The sequence below is a fragment of the Dreissena polymorpha genome, chromosome 4, assembly GCF_020536995.1.
Source record: "Dreissena polymorpha isolate Duluth1 chromosome 4, UMN_Dpol_1.0, whole genome shotgun sequence".
NCBI lineage: Eukaryota > Metazoa > Mollusca > Bivalvia > Myida > Dreissenidae > Dreissena > Dreissena polymorpha.
The window spans coordinates 37,847,677-37,864,236 of record NC_068358.1 but is presented as its reverse complement, the minus strand read 5'-3'; the positions used below and the strand labels follow the sequence as shown (position 1 = coordinate 37,864,236).

Sequence of the window (16,560 nt, the reverse complement as noted above, 5' to 3'; positions counted from 1 at the left end):
ATTTATATATCTGCTGCATTTGCCACATAATTAACTACATCATCATGTAACATTGGCTTAATCATGCATTGCACCGCTGCAGTAAACTAAAATAATAAAGGATTGTTCGTCTTTTAAAATAAAATATATAGTCTTACATAATTAATAGTTGTCTAAACACATGTGACATTATCAGTATTCAATGAAATGGAGTTCTTAATTCAACAACTATAAAATAAATTATCGAAAATGTAATATAACTTTTAAAATGCTTACCTGATAATTTCACAAACAAAATAATTCCCACTATCAGCACTATCATAAACGTTATCAAAACTCCCGCACACAAATAAAACCCACATTTACTATGTAGAGTTGATGAGTCAGAATTGTCACTCAGGTCTTCGGGGGTAAACGATTCCAGTTCGTACAGTTTGTTGTCAGACAACACATTGTTATTTTCTGAGGACTTTTCGATGTCCTTATCTAGGTTATTGTTTAAAGGTGGATGGTTTCCGTTAATCTTTTTCACAGACAACAAATTCACGGATGATTCATTGTAATGATCCATTGTGGTCCCGTAAGAGGAAAACTGAAAAGAAACAAAAATTCCACCATTTATCATTACATAATGATTACAATTGAAAACAATTTCTAGAATGTATGTGGATTTGAATTATCTTAAAGTATGTTCGCTCAGTATAGTATTATACCACTCAAATATTGTAAATGTACAACAAAATAATAATGACAAGCATCAAAATATATATTTCCAAATTATTTCCACTATTGATGAATCCTTTCATTCTGATCACAATAATACAAGAATCTTGAATCGATACTAAATTACTTCTATGAGAACCGGTAATTGAACAAATACTATATAACGGGGGTTCCGAGCGTGATCTTAAAAGCAGAGATGGATACAATGATGTCACTTTATGATAATGCTTTCAGGAATCAATTGCAAGAGTGTCTAGACTATTTACTCCAAACCTGTGTAGATCTGCAGGATTCTTCAATACATAACTTAGCAATCCAATATTTGGCACATATTGTATTTAACATAAAGAAACCCCAAAACTGAAATTGCATAAGCACTTTAATTAAATAAACATGCCTCTCAAAGTCATATAATAAGCGATACATTTATCAAACTCACTGTTTAGCACATATTATATTTTTAATTATAATTTAATATTTAATAAGTAAACATTCCACTTACATTGAATTTTATATTATAATAAGATTGAAATTAACCCAACAATTTTAAATGATATTTTCACATTTTTTCCCCAAAATATCCATGTCACCAAAGAATCCAACCAGCAGTGTAAATATAAAGAACTCACATACTGGTACATGCTCTTGCTTTCATTGCTAATTAACAAAGAACACAATGGTTGTATGTATGACAGTCTAAAGCTTGAATGTAAAATAAGACTTATTAAGACATATTGTTTCAATACTAGTATGAATGAATGAATAAATAAATATTTAAAACTTGACACCTAAATCGTTTATAAGTTTACAAACCATTAAAATATATTATTTAATTACGTACCTTTCTTAAGGCAAACTAAATACCAAGTCAATTGTCAGTCAGTTAATTCCATAAATCCAATAAACAGGTAAATTTGTATCACATAAGACATTAAACTTAACACTCCATTTACACTCTTCCTGATAGCGAGCTCTCTCAATAAATGAGGAGTAATCTGCATTGTCAATGAATTTAAATACCAACCACATACACCACACAGCAAGACCAATGAAAACCAATGAGTCAAAATAGGTAACATGACACATAGCATATGCATTCTACTGGAGGTATGTTATCCTACCCAATAATGGTACTACCTATCATTATACATCTTTCTAAATGATGTGAAACATAATTATGATAGAAAGTCATCCTTGCTTGTTAAATTTATAAATTAAAACAAATATACAAATGAAAGGACAATTAAATTTGTTTAGCACTTAAACCAGTAATAATGCATAAAACATCAAAGAAACATTAAATGTATTCCTGAACTGCAATTAACAAATTTATTTCAGAGTCTGGGCTTTTTAATAGCCTTTAAATTACATCAGAAAAAATGTTAAACATGTTCTGATTTTATTTCTGATAACATTCTTTTTCCTTGCAATATTGATTGATTGCTTTTGTGTGCTTGTTTAATCTGAGATGACAATGGGATATTTGTATGGTAATGAAAATTACTTAAGCACTGTCTTTTCACTGTCTACTTTCTAAACTTAGTCAATTTCCTCATACTCTGTCCACTTTCTCTACAAAATGAATGCAAGAGTTTCTAAATAAAAACTCAAGAACAAAACTTTACTTGTGAATTTGATTTCATGGATATTTCATTGTGGTTAAGATGAAAAAGTTCAACCAGTACAGATTTAAAATCCCATTGATGAATTCCTTAAAAAAAACTATTAATTGTATCTTTGCTTTGGCTAATTTAATTCTATTTCCTATCTGTTAAACATTGCTTGTGGTCAAGAAATGCACAGCAGAGGTTTTAGCTGATTTATTTGACCACAATCTTGTGGGGAATGAACGATGTGAGCCACACTCTGGTAAAATGGGGCTTAATGAGTGTGCATAATTTGTTGTCCCAGATAAGCCAGTGTGGTCCGCACAGGATAATCATGGACTTTTCTCTTATATGTCATTTTTCGTTGAAAAGAAGTCTCTTCTAAGCCAAGGCCGAAAGTGTCATCTCTGATAAACTTGTGTGGACTTAACACGCTAATCTGGGACAACACTTTACGCACACGCATTTAGCCCTATTTTTGTAGACCAGGGCTCAATATATACCCCACATCCAACCCACTACCCAAAGGTGTGCTTAATATATAGAAAAACTGTTAGTTGATATAGTAACCACCTTTTTCACTGCAGAATTCTGTGCAATTATGCTCATGCTCATGCTCCACACCCTAACAATGAGCACAGGTGTCAGAGACAACAAATGCTTGTTATCTTACACATTTCATAGCTTGCATCCTTATGCACCCATCATAATTAATTGCAGACACTCAAAACTATTTAAAAAATCTTAACATCTAAATTCCCTGTGGATATGATAGTATTTTTAGATGTTGTCTTGTCTGTAAATGTACCATGAAAGATATAAATGTTGTTAACATATTTTATTATGATGACTTTATGGCAAAAAAATGTGAAATAACATCTATCTACTACATCTTATAAGCAATCGTCAAGGGGTTGTTAAAACAATTTAAAACCACCCACAACAGATGGAATTGTTTGATATATAAATAAAAACAATATGCTATCTGAACAGATAATGGTGCAACAAATTCTTATTTGACAAATGATATTTAGAGTAAATAGATCATAAACAATCCATTCAATAAAGATCCCATGTAAGTTTACATATTTATATGGTTAAGCAATTATTTTTTTTGTAAAACTAAAATTTAAAATTAGGACCAATTACTATCATACTAAATCATCCAAAAAATCAAAATTATGAATTAATTTTCTATATAAGATCTTTCTGAACATCTTAAGAATGAAATACCAGATCCAAATCATCAAATCATTATACATGTGACGAAATTGAAACTGCAAGATAATTATGTAAATGAAAGTACTTCTCTTACTTATACTTCGTACTTCCTACAGTCAATTGCTGACTATTACAGGAAGGCCTATTATAGACAGATATGGACACTGTCGAGTCCGTTTCCTGGGAAGAATCAGTACTTGGTGTCTATGGAGGAGATCATGAGAAGGCTCCCCGAGTAAGGAGCGAACCCACAAACTCCTGATCGCTAGGCGGACACCTCATCCACTACACCACCGCAATTTCAAGTATTAGATGTATATATGACTAAGATCTATCTTTACTCCAGAATGATATAAACACTTAAAAATAATTTGGGTTTGCATTTTGTAGTAGATGGCATGGTCATATTATTTGCATATAATTCCAAACACCCAACCAATTAACTTGTTTTCTCACATTATTTCAACTCAAAATGGACTAATATTTCACAGTCTAAGTTTTGTCTTTATGTGGATAAAACCAGTGGTTTTGAGGGTTTTACAGTCTTATGATTTGTACATGCTGTATTGAAAATTGCTCCTAACAGATCTGCAGATGATTATTTCATTAAAATTTTAAAAGTAAAAATGGTTTTAAACATGTTTAAGCTAGAAAAGATGCTCCTATGTTTTGAAAGACTTACAGAGAGATGGTTGAATTCAATCCATTAAGGTTTATGACCAAGGTGAAATTAGAAAATGTATTTGGTACGTCATACCCTTTCTGTCATCGTTGGATACCCACGCCTAATTCATTCCGTTACTCTCCAGCATTAGCCGAGGGACAATATAAGCAATACACGCCGTTTTAACCTTAACTGTAACCTTTCAGTATACCAATGAAATCGTAGTTTACAAAAAGAATTTCGCTTTGGATAATTGCGATTTGATACACCAAGCTTTTCCATCCACCAGTCCGAGTGCTTAAAAAGACATCGCGACAATGTAAGAGACTAGAGATACTTTTACTCTGAAAGTTGTTTAAATTCTTAATTTTAAAGTATACGCATGCATGACAAAATTCCATTTCTACGGACAACGCAATTTGACAACAAACCCGAAGTCTCTATAGTACGAGTTAAATCATTGGTAAAAAATATCCTCATCAAACCATGAGGGATCCAATGAAATTACTTGATTTGACACACCATTAAACGGTGAAAAGAGCTAGTAATGTCCCAAGGTCGATAAATGGAGAGTAACGGAATGGGTCGAACGTGGGTATCCGACGATGCCTTTCTGCATAAGGTACCACCACACTAGATTCTACTTGTGAACTACAGTATGTAGATCTATAACAATATCAGAAATAACAGTTTTCTACAAAAATACATTCATCTTTTTCTACCTGCTCAAACAAATAAAGCCACACAGTCATATTTAAAAGAATTTTATGTATCCTGTATACATGTGCTGCACAAAAAAATAACATATAGATAACTTAATCATGTTTATCAACGTACTGTACAGGAACACACCTCATGCTTCTCTGTCCAACTCTTGACATTTAAGAATTAGGAAGCTATTGACGAGGCTACCGGAATTAAAATACAGTTCTTTTGTTAGAGGAACAACACACAAAAAGCTATTTCCCACCCATAAAGGTTAGCCGATAGATGATCGTAAATAGCTGATTTTTATCTCCATTTTATTTCGTCGCTGAACAGCCTAAACCTGAAAAGTATCGTCTGCAAAACAAAGGGGGATCACTCTTCAGTCAAAACGAAAGTATTACCACCAATGATTCAAGTTTTCTATAAACATTAAAGCCTCTAAATTGGACCACAGTCAACTTTTATCACCTCACTGTAGATTATATACGATCTTTATATTCATTTTAAGTATATCTAAAGAAGTGAATGCAACGGAATAATGGTGAAGATGAAGTGTGATCGCCGGAGAAACATTCACGCAGCGTTCTTTGCACGAGTTTTGCCGTGCTAAACGTGTTCCCGGTCTTGTAATGAGACATTGACAAACCAGAGACTATTTTCTATCGCCTTCTTTTAAATTTAATAAAGATTGATGTTTTTTGTTCTTCTATACGAAATGAATATATTCAAAATTTGTTTGTATAATCGAAATGTATGACGCATGTTTTCGCGATCAATGGATCTAATTTTGAAATATAAAAATCATAATGGTTGAAAATAGAAAAAAGTTCTCATTTGATTGTGCGACTATTGCTTCAATTCAACATAAAAGGTTCACAAAGCATTGCGCTCTTGAGCTGAATTGCAAAAAAGTAAACGAATAGCAAAAATAGTCCAACCCAAATAACAATTCAACTTACCCATACACATGCAAATAGTGCATATATTTCTAGAAACAGTCGATAACGGTACAAACAACTTTTGAATGAGACCAGTATTAATATTTATTGGTTGTATGATAATGCGATGTATGAAATTGATTGATACCAAATATGGTATGGGGTAAATAATAACAGTGACGTGTTACACTGTATGCACTTCTTGTACCGAGTATTCACTGATCAGTAAGACTGATATTGGTGATCGTATTGTGTACATCATGGAAGGGGAATCCTTAATATTTAATACTTAAGGCGTGACTGAAGCTTGAAAAATGCAGCTATCACAACAATCCCCTCCCTGTAAATATACACCAAACAATTGCGACGAAATGACCGATGATTTACCGCTCTACGTTTGCGTATTGCGCCTGTAGAAAATTGATACTAATACATTCTTTAGGTTCAAGTGTCGAAGGTTGCTGTGTCGGAAATAATTAATGCTAATTTGGTAATTATCTGGAATTTTGATATGTTTTAGTTTGTCGTTGTGACAATAAGCAGGACTTGTTTATATCTACAAGAAACACCCTACGGAAGTATTTAATAGCTGTTATCAAAGGGAAGTGCGCGCTGGTGAACAGGTGAAACGTAACCTGCAGGTTGCACTGCACTGCCCCAACCCTTATGTAGTTTGTCAAAATGGGATTTTATCATCATCATCATCATCATCATCATCATCATCATCATCATCATCATCATCATCATCGTCATCGTCATCATCATTATTATAATCATCATTAGCATCCTCCTCCTCCTTTTCATCATCATCATCATTATCACCATTATCATCTTCATCTTTCTGCTCATTATCAGAAACATCATCATTATTTCGGATATTTCGCAAGCATCATGCTACACCATCACCACCAACATCATCAATAGGTTACACAATATCATAGTCAGCACGTATAGCAATATAGCTAGAACATAGTAATATCAAAGCGCTGAAGGCACTGAAGTTGTTCGCTGTTGTTGTCCTTGATTAGCTTGTGCGCATTACACAGGCTAATCAGTGTGCACAGGCTAATCTTATTTGACGTGCATTAAGCCCCGTTTTCCCTGAAAGCAGCCAATATCTACAGATTTCAATGATAAACACTAGACTGGCCAATGTCGTCTTACAAGCTGGTATATATACTCACTGCTAGAGGGTATATACACTCACTGCTCATTTGTCGTCTGCTGCAGACAGGCAGCGGTAATCGTCCCTAGCAGAGTGAGCTGCGGTTCTTGCCGTACTTAAAGCTTCTAAGCACATACTGATTTGCAAAATATGCTCTGTAAATTTAGCTGGCCGCTAACGCGACCAACTAAAGCACATAAACACTGGCTGAAATAGCCAACTTGGCTGGAGGAGTCGTTAACGTCCAATGTACATGAACAGAAATGTTTTCCTTAATTAAGGAAATGCCACTTGAACTTTATTCTTTTGTTAAACCGACGTGTATATAATGGTTTACGAACTTCAGTGTTTTAAGCAGCTTCTGATTGTCGTATTAGCATCAATCAAGGTGGTTGCATAAGCTGGCTCAAATATATATCAATAAACCATTCTAATTAAGACATTTGTTAAGCAATTAAATTTATGTAAAACAACAAAGCTCTTAATACAATAAGATGGATGCTAAAAGTACAATTTGGATGTGTTATAAACGATTTATCTTTTTGGGATTTATAGCAGTTTCCAAGAATCTGGTTTTGGCAACAGATGGATCAACGGGCGACCCAGGTTGGTATTTCTTTATAGCAACCACTTTGTTTATGCTGATATATTGTTATTATCTAGTACAGCGATCTAATTTGAATTTCACATACACATGTATTTAATCACTTCCGATTTTGAAAGATGCTTGCAGCAACTTCAGGTATAATAGAACCGACTGCAATTCAATAATACACCACCTTATCGTCATTTCTTCATTATTTTTATTTATTATTGACTCTTTTATCATGATTAAATTATTCGAGTTTAGGTTCCTGTAATAGTTACCAAATACACATGGAAAGCATAATATCAGATCTAACAAAGTTACGATTTTATAATTACTACAGGCTATTGTGAAGACGGCACTTTACGCACGTGCATTGAGCACGGTTTTCAAAGAGACTGACTAAATTTTAATGAATTATAGTAATATTACAGATCTTTACAAGTTTGGAAAACCCTTATTTTCATTAGGTATGAAAAAGAAAAGCCCTTTTGTGTCGATTGTTAGTTTATATCCAATTATAATAGATTTAACTTGATAATGGTATTTGCTTTTTAAATGATTTTGAATCGGTCAGCTTATTGGTACCTAGCAAAACAACTTAGACTCTTTGAGAATCTGTGAATACTTTAAAATGTCTTATATGAGCGTGTCCGTTCAAATTGAATATCAATAACAATAAAATCCTCAAAACGTCTCATTAACAAGACTAATTTGTACCCTGATATTCGTGTTTTTTTCTCGAAGTATTGCATAATCGGCGAACCGTTTACATACCATTAAGTCAAACGACATCCTCAATTAGCCCCATTCATGCATGCATCTATTTACAATTAAATATGAAAAATGAGTTGTATGCCAAATGCGGCCAACGCAGCTCCAGACAAGCCCAGTCTGACCACGGGGTACCGTGTCCGCTAATGAGACCACGACACATTGCGTGACTTTCACCCATTTATGCCCAGCGACTAGAAAAAATGCCTTAGCAAACAGCGTAGACCCTGATGAGACGCCGCATGATGCGGCGTCTCATCAGGGTCTGCGCTGTTTGCTTAAAGGGATTTCTGTAAGAAATATTCTTAATATAGAAATAAATACACTAGACATCCCTAATTTTGGAAATAAATTGATCCAATTTAGAAGGATGGGACAGTCCACTAGGCAAAAAATGGGTTAAAGCGGACACGGTAGCTCCTGGCCAGACCGCGCGAAACGTCAAGGCTGGTCATGAGCTGCGCTGTCCGCATTTGTCATAAAGTCCGTTTTCGCATGACGCGGCTAATACATGTATACATGTATGGTAACTTAGTTCGCGATCTAAAATTTAGGTTTAAGTAGTAAACGTCGTATTTACTGTAACTTTATTGACTGTACTCAGTTCAAATGTTCGAACCTAAAAATTTACATTTATACAAATTAAAATGACCACCGATGATTTTCAAAAAGTATTCTGTAAATGTATGATCCCTGGTTTTCTTTTAATAAATTGAAGAAAATAAATGCAAGTACAAATGTAACAAAAGTTTATTCCTAAAACTGACAAACATTCTTATTTTTCAATTTTTTACCGGCACTTTTAAATAACAAGTTGGTATATGCATATGCTTACATGCATCGACTTACTGGTTTAAAAACGCAAATTGCTTACCTGCGTAATTTTAATTTCAGAAAACCTCTATACCGACATTTCAACTGATGTGTCCTTCACAAATGACTCCGGATTTAGAGGTAAGCACCTTTTTACTTTCCTCACATTAAATTAAAAAAAGCTTGCGTGTGTTATGTTTGGGATCATCACACGGTACTAAATCGTGCTCGCCAAGATATACCGTGCAATTATTTTGGTCGCATTACCACGTGAAATTGTTGGTTCTATAGAAGAAGTTCAGTGCACCATGTAGGGCCAGACATATTATCCAGTATCGTATGGTTGGCCCTTACTGACGAGTCAAGCATTTCGCCTGTATTTGTGACACATATTCTTTAAATAAAAACCGTTTTTAAGCTATCTTACCGTAAGAATAAACGCCCAGTCCTTAACCTATTTATGCCTAGCGTCTAGAAAAAAGGCCTTGGCAAACAGCGTAGACCCATATTAGACACCGCATGATGAGGCGTCTCATCAGGGTCTTCGCTGTTTGCTTAAAGGAATTTCTGTAAGAAATATTCTAAATGTAGAAATAAATAAACTAGGCATCCCTAATTTTGGAAATAAATTGATCCAATTTAGACGGATGGGAGAGTCCACTAGGCATAAATGGGTTAATTTAATTGATATTGAATGTCAAAGAAAAAACAAAATAAACTTATAAACTTATGCTAATAATTTATCAAAACAGAAAACTAAGGGAAAAGTACTTCTTAAATAAATTAAAACGTCTTCACGATGACCTAGCGATATGGTTTAACATTTAAATATAGGGCTTTTAGTATTCATTTGTCTTTGGTGGGCGCCGTTTTATTCGACCAATATGTCTCAATTAGATATGAGTAAAATGTCGCTATTCGCGTGTCGATGAAAATTTTTACTGTTTACATTTGCACTGTTGCATTAAAAAAATATCATTCGTGGTTGATCTTTTTCATGTACGCCAGACCTCGGTCCAACAAAACTTATCATACATAGTTAACCCTAAGTTTTTAGCGGTTTTGCTACTGTCATATAAGCAGCGCTATGTGCAAAACCGACCTAATGCATATACACGCGAACAGCGTTGTCTCAGAGCTTTTGTTTCGTATTTAGTTTTAAAGAAGTTTCTTCTAAAGGAAAATCCAGCGTAGGCGGAAAGTGTCATCCTTGTTAAGCCTATGCGAACTACACAGGTTGAACAGCGACTATAGTAAACAGTTTTTCACAGAGCGCGGCTAAATTATAATTGAGCTGTGTTACATCATAACGTTCAACGCACTGCAGATGCATCTTATTTATGTGATATGACAAACCCAGTTTTAAATTTGTAAGCATATTGATTTACTGAGATTGATATCCGTTTTCGACTGTTTGTAAAATTTCCTTTAACATGCAACATTTTGCATAAAATATATGTTGAAAACAGGTCGTAACTTGTAACTAAAGACTAACGTTGACAGAACTGTTATGACATCCTGTGAACGTTTTAAGTCTTTGATTGACATTGAAATGTCACCACTTAAAATCTCGATTTATTTTTGGCTCTACATGGTCAATTCAGGTTTACAATTGCGTAAGTGCTCATTGCATGATTTCGTTGATATTACACTATACGAATGCTAATAGTTTTCATGGCAGAAGTGGATGTAACATTACATGAGATGAAACTAATTGACAGATGCAATTAATATCATAATAAATTTGATATTAAATATAATTATGGTGTCTATGTCGATGTGAAATATTTCCCAAGTTTATCTGTTAACGCTGTCTCGGTGATGTCAAATTAAAATCACATTAAGCGAATATATCTGAAAAGTTAAGAAACACGTATACGGTATTTACAAATAAAATATTTAGGGCTCTGGATCACGTGACTTTGTGGGGTTCCGATTAAAGGGATCTTTTCACGGTTTGGTAAATTGACAAAATTGAAAAAAGTTGTTTCAGATTCGCAAATTTTCGGTTTAGTTATGATATTTGTGAGGAAACAGTATTACTGAACATTTGCCATGGTCTAATATAGGCATTATATGCATCTTTTGACGATTTAAAAACCTACAAATTATAAAGCGTTGCAACGCGAAACGATTGAATAATTTGAGAGTTCTGTTGTTGTCGTTTTAATTTGTGAAACTACGAAGATTGCTTATATAACGTATAAAATACGCATTGTATGTATACTTGGCAGGATAGTTCAGTTGGCTAATGTGTTTTTACTTCAGGATTCCGGGGGTCACTGGTTCGAGCCCTGCTGCGGGCTACTTTTTTCCTTTTTAAAATTTAATTTTGATTTTTTTACTGGAGCTTTTAAAATTTAATGTTTACATTTATCAATATAAAGCATTTAATGACAAACTTCAAAACATGCCAAAATCTGTGAAAAAGGCCCCTTTAAACGTTTATGGATCGTAACACATCGGCAAATGGGTCTTAAATAACTGTTTAAAACAGTTCTTCTTAAGAATTTCAACTAGTGCATGAACGACAGATTTTTATGCTGATCATGACAATGTGATGTACATCAGAATAACTTTATTAAATAAGCTTGTGTTCTTGTAAAAAAATGCATTGTGTACCGCATCGTCTTTGCTTCAAGCAACGTGAAATTACGTCACCGATATCAGACGTATTCAATGAATTATTCTTATACTATCGGCACAAACTGCAAGAAAAACTTTTTTTTATGCGCTTAAGATTTTTGCAAATGTATTTCCAAAAACTTGAGATATAAAAAAATAATAAAGTTCTTAAAGATGTGTTTACATTCTGTCCAGCCCGTGTGTAAACCCCTGAAAACCCAGTTGATTCTGCGCCCTGGTATTTATTGTTAACTTAAAATATTCTAATTATTTCTTGTTGTTCATGGTTTGATCCCAAAATCTGTTTTCTGTACTTTCTTTTTAATTGTGTGCATAAAAGTGCAGAAATTTCGTTAATTTTCGTAACATATCAGAAACATTACATTTTTATGATTTTGTTAACGAGATACGAATTCTTATCTTGTGTTAGGTTCTTTGCTTTACACACAGAGCGTAACTTGAAGAGTAAGAGATATAGTATTTGAGCCTCGCTCTGGGAAAACAGGGCTTAATGCATGCGTGAAAAGTGTTATCTAAGAAGAGCCTGCGCAGTCCAACAGGTTAATCAGGGACGAAACTTGTCGCCTTTACGGTATTTTTCTTTTAAAGGAAGTCTCATAAATAATAAATACGTAAGAAACAATATGCAATTGATATCTTTCTAAAATTATTACAAACTACCGTTGTTCTTTCAGAAGAGAGCCCTTGCCGGGAACCACACGCCCCCACAAATGGTAGTGTGCACGTGTGGGGCGGGGGCTACTTGCTGGAGTACTCGTGCGATGAAGGTCTCTATCCACTTGGGGCCATATTCGCCTCGTGCGACCCGGAAACCAAACAGTGGACGGCCAAGAGGCCGCTGTGTGTGTGTAAGTACGCGTTGAAGTTCATGTAGGTAGTCTGTTTTCTATTTACATAGTTACATCAAAGAGGACATTTAAAATGACCTGTTTGCAGAAATGTAAATGAGATGATAACATTAATGTACACTACAGATGCTTTACTCTATAATTTTGTAAATGATAGACGATGGGACGATGATGAAAGCTTCAATCGTGAACAAATAATACATGTAGATTGGAGAATGGACCTCAACAAAGCACACTGGTTTGTCACAAATCATTTGAGGCCAGAGACGTTGTTAAACTATTTATGGGTCGCAGTTTTTGCGCAATTTCAATTATCATTCCTAGCCCGTGCTAGTTTAGATTGATCTGTTGAAACGAAAACGTCACTCCAATCGATTACCGACGGATGATAAATGTAGTAATCAAGAAATACCTTTGATTTCGTTGTCCCAGACGGATTAACACGGATACATGTTGATGATTGTTGATAACATTCCTTGAGTGCGCACTGCAACTCAGTCTAGACACTATAAAACGTAGCAGTTAAACAACCACAACATAATAATAGTATAAAACGAAGTGAATCGCATCGCACCACATCGAGACCAGACATTATCACACCACATCGAGACCAGACATTATCAATCATAGACAATATCTGAATCATGAAATCCAATAGGAATCACTGACTTTTGTTTATTTTGATCGAATTTGTTTAACATCATCTTGAAATATTCAGACGACATATAACAACTAAAAAGATACCAATAAAAAGCACAAAGAGACCATGTGAAAATAAGGGAGAACTATAAGTAGCAAGAGATCCTGGTTTTCTTGAAAATTGTAAATGTAAAGAAACAACGAAAGAAACATTAAACCAACACATAAAATTACAAACAACAATAAGTAAAATAAAAAACAAAACACGAATAAAATTTAAACACATACAACGGAACCTCTGACTACGAAATGTCCAAGCCAAATTCTAGAGGTTTAGACTTGTAAACGTGCGCTCTAACCTTAACCTCACGTGTTATCCAAAACAACAACAACCAACAAACTGGACATGGTAACCAATTGGGTTTCTGACTGTATGGGAACACAGTCAAATGACACTTTCATTCTAAACTGCATATATTTGATTGACTGAGCATACAATTCTACTAAGGAAAAGTGCTCCTCCATAATAAACACCTAAAACTACATACATACCAATTATATATGCACTAATTGTAACAGTGATACCATTCGTCGATATGAAAAATAAATGATTCTATTAGGATTTACCATTTCATGTAACCAACATATTCTAATTAAATAGCGAAAAATATGTCAAACATAAATCCCTTCTATTATGTTAACAATATTGTTTCAATTTTCAAAACAGGCGAAGAAAAGCAGAAAATTTTTATATATTTTTCGGCATTTAGTCGGCACGGCTAAAAAGTAAAAGAATTCATTGGTATGGCCTCGCAATTCTTCACAAATATGTGCTTGGTCAGAATGTTTTACCGACAACATAACATCGCATGTATTTGACACGAAATCTTATGTTCGACAATAACTGTTCAGAACAATAACTGTTCAGCACACACGAATCATTAACAGCGTGTCAGGAGCAATTAACTTTTTTTCCATTAAGGAGGGCTTGTATTTTTCCAAAAAAATGAAAAAAGTACACAAAATAGAACTTTAAAGTTTTACAAAACTGAATACTGTCAAATATTCACTTTATATGTTTTTATATTTGGAACCTGACGAGTGCAGTGCGAAAAAGCACCTATATTATAAAGATTGTAGAACTTTTATAAAACAAGCGCTCACTTTCACTGAATGATGCTCGGATTTTCAACTAATTTTGATACAATAAACTGAGTGTATGGTACATAATTAAGTATAATTATTTAACCAGGGTCGAACTCGGCCGATAAAAAATTGGAACGAGCCTACTGTTAATGTTTTGTAAAAATTGGGTAAATAAATGTTACCGCTAGAATGTCCACATGCCATTTGTCGATGACGTGAGAAAGTGACATTACAAAGGTTCACAGTGATCACTTTGTGGTCAACGACTTTTAAAAAGGCAAGTTACTTTTGTTAGCAACAAGTGATTGTTTGCAAAAAATATTTATCCATCACTTGTCATATTGCAAACGGTAAAAAAGAGACAACAAATTCTACCACCCTGCTGGAATAAACAATAACTTGATATTTTTAAAGATTTACCACTTAAGCAAATTTATATTTCAATACAAATAAACATATCTCAAGAGGTGATGATGAAAAATGTGAGCGTCACATGATCAATCTGAGAGGTGACGAAGCAGTAATTACATTGTCAGGATCGTCTCTGTACCCCAACCCATCACGCAATGAATAGATCTTGTAATTTTGACAGAAACATGATACTGAATATAAACTTTGGGTACAATACCAGGTGTCATTGGAACGTAATGAAGATCATGTTGTTGGTAATATATTTCAGCGATTTGGGTCAAATATTCGTTTTCTCTTTGCAAGCTGTTGGACTTGATAAAACCACTTTCAACGCTTCAAAGCCGTTTGCATTAAGCGATAGATAGTTTGATACGTGATAAAATAGATGTAAAATTTTATGAGACAACTTTCAGTTTGAATACTTTTTTTAAAGGCGTTCTTTTTATATGTTAGTATCATAATTTAAGTTTGATTTCATTTTGGTCACGTTTCATTGAGTAAATATAAAATGTTCTCTATATTAACTATAATTCTTTCGGTGTCTAATATGGGCTCGTTTAGATACGTTGAAGATAAAACAAAGAGTACTATTTTTTGGTATAGTACTTTTAAGGCAATCTGCAAAAAAAACATGCATGCAACTTTTGGAAATTACAGCTTTTATAGGGCAAAACTGGATATTTAACACCGACTATGTAACACCGAAAAATCACATCATTTCAGAATAAACATTAATGCTTAAAGCTTTAAGCATTATTTTATAACGTGTTTGTCTATTCTTAACTTTATTATGTTCTTGACTCGAGGACATTTCGTGGTTTTCGACACAATCAGAATATCCATGATGCTCTTCATAAATGTTTGCTTTAACAACCTGAAGGATATAATCGAGCGGCGCATTCCACGTGTTTGTCAAATCATATTTTTGCACAAATTACTTATGCAAATGTTAAATGTCAATTTAAAGAAATAAGCATGTTTAAATTTGTTGATAATATATTCCTCATACACGCATGTCATGATATAATATTTTGATCAATAATAAAGGCAAAATTATTATGACCAACGTTTACTTTTTTCGTTTCAACAATAACAATATTTTGTAAAGAACTTAATTTGTACTCAAAAGGCGTAAGTGTCCGTTTTTTTTCGTAGCCACTAAATAATGTACATTCCTAAAGCCATATAACGTGTGTGGGCATTTGGTAATGTAATGCGATGTAAGACTTATCTGCCCCCACCTCTGATATAAATAGGTTAGTTGTCAATTACTGGAATATACGGTGGCATAGAGGTGACATTCACTCCTCTTTTTTAAATTGCACTCCTCTTTTTTCTATCTCGTGGCGAGTTAGCTAAGTCGGGATCTCGAGATCTCGAAATTCTCCCCTCTTTTGTTAAATGCACCTTCCTTTATTTACTGCACCGCTCTTTTTTAATTGCATTCCTCTTTTATTTAGTATTGCACTCCTTTTTTTCTATCTCGTGGCCACGACATAGCTAACTCGTGGCCACGAGTTACTAAGTCGTGGTCACGAGATAGAAAAAAGAGGAGATTAATTTAAAAAAAAGAGGAGTGAATGCTACCTCTATGCCACCGTAGGAATACGTATATTCTCGTAGAATTGGTAAACCAGTTACCACAGAAAAAGTGCGAATTGGTTTACTTACCGCCTTCATTATCACTCACAT

At 34.0% G+C, this 16,560-nt stretch overlaps 2 protein-coding genes across 7 annotated transcripts in view; one reads left to right on the top strand and one right to left on the bottom strand.

The window, feature by feature from the left end:
- Positions 1 to 16,560, bottom strand: part of LOC127877703 (atrial natriuretic peptide-converting enzyme-like) — a 167,182-nt gene that overhangs the window by 56,256 nt on the left and 94,366 nt on the right. The window contains exons 1-2 of one of the 5 annotated variants that reach the window (XM_052423836.1): positions 5,047 to 5,186; positions 256 to 571 (exon numbers count right to left, since the gene is read on the bottom strand). The exons of 3 other annotated variants lie outside the window; for them this stretch is intronic. In XM_052423836.1, the coding sequence (XP_052279796.1) occupies positions 256 to 550 (295 nt within the window). In that variant the 5' untranslated portion in view covers positions 551 to 571; positions 5,047 to 5,186. Of the gene's footprint in view, positions 1 to 255; positions 572 to 1,543; positions 1,708 to 5,046; positions 5,187 to 16,560 lie in introns of those variants that run through there. One more of the 5 variants, XM_052423835.1, reaches the window with a different exon arrangement.
- The window catches only part of LOC127877699 (fibrillin-1-like), a 163,147-nt gene continuing 153,745 nt past the window's right edge, over positions 7,159 to 16,560 (top strand). Inside the window, exons 1-3 of one of the 2 annotated variants that reach the window (XM_052423824.1) lie at positions 7,159 to 7,611; positions 9,260 to 9,319; positions 12,499 to 12,672. In XM_052423824.1, the coding sequence (XP_052279784.1) occupies positions 7,500 to 7,611; positions 9,260 to 9,319; positions 12,499 to 12,672 (346 nt within the window). In that variant the 5' untranslated portion in view covers positions 7,159 to 7,499. The remainder of the gene's footprint in view (positions 7,612 to 9,259; positions 9,320 to 12,498; positions 12,673 to 16,560) is intronic. The other variant, XM_052423826.1, reaches the window with a different exon arrangement.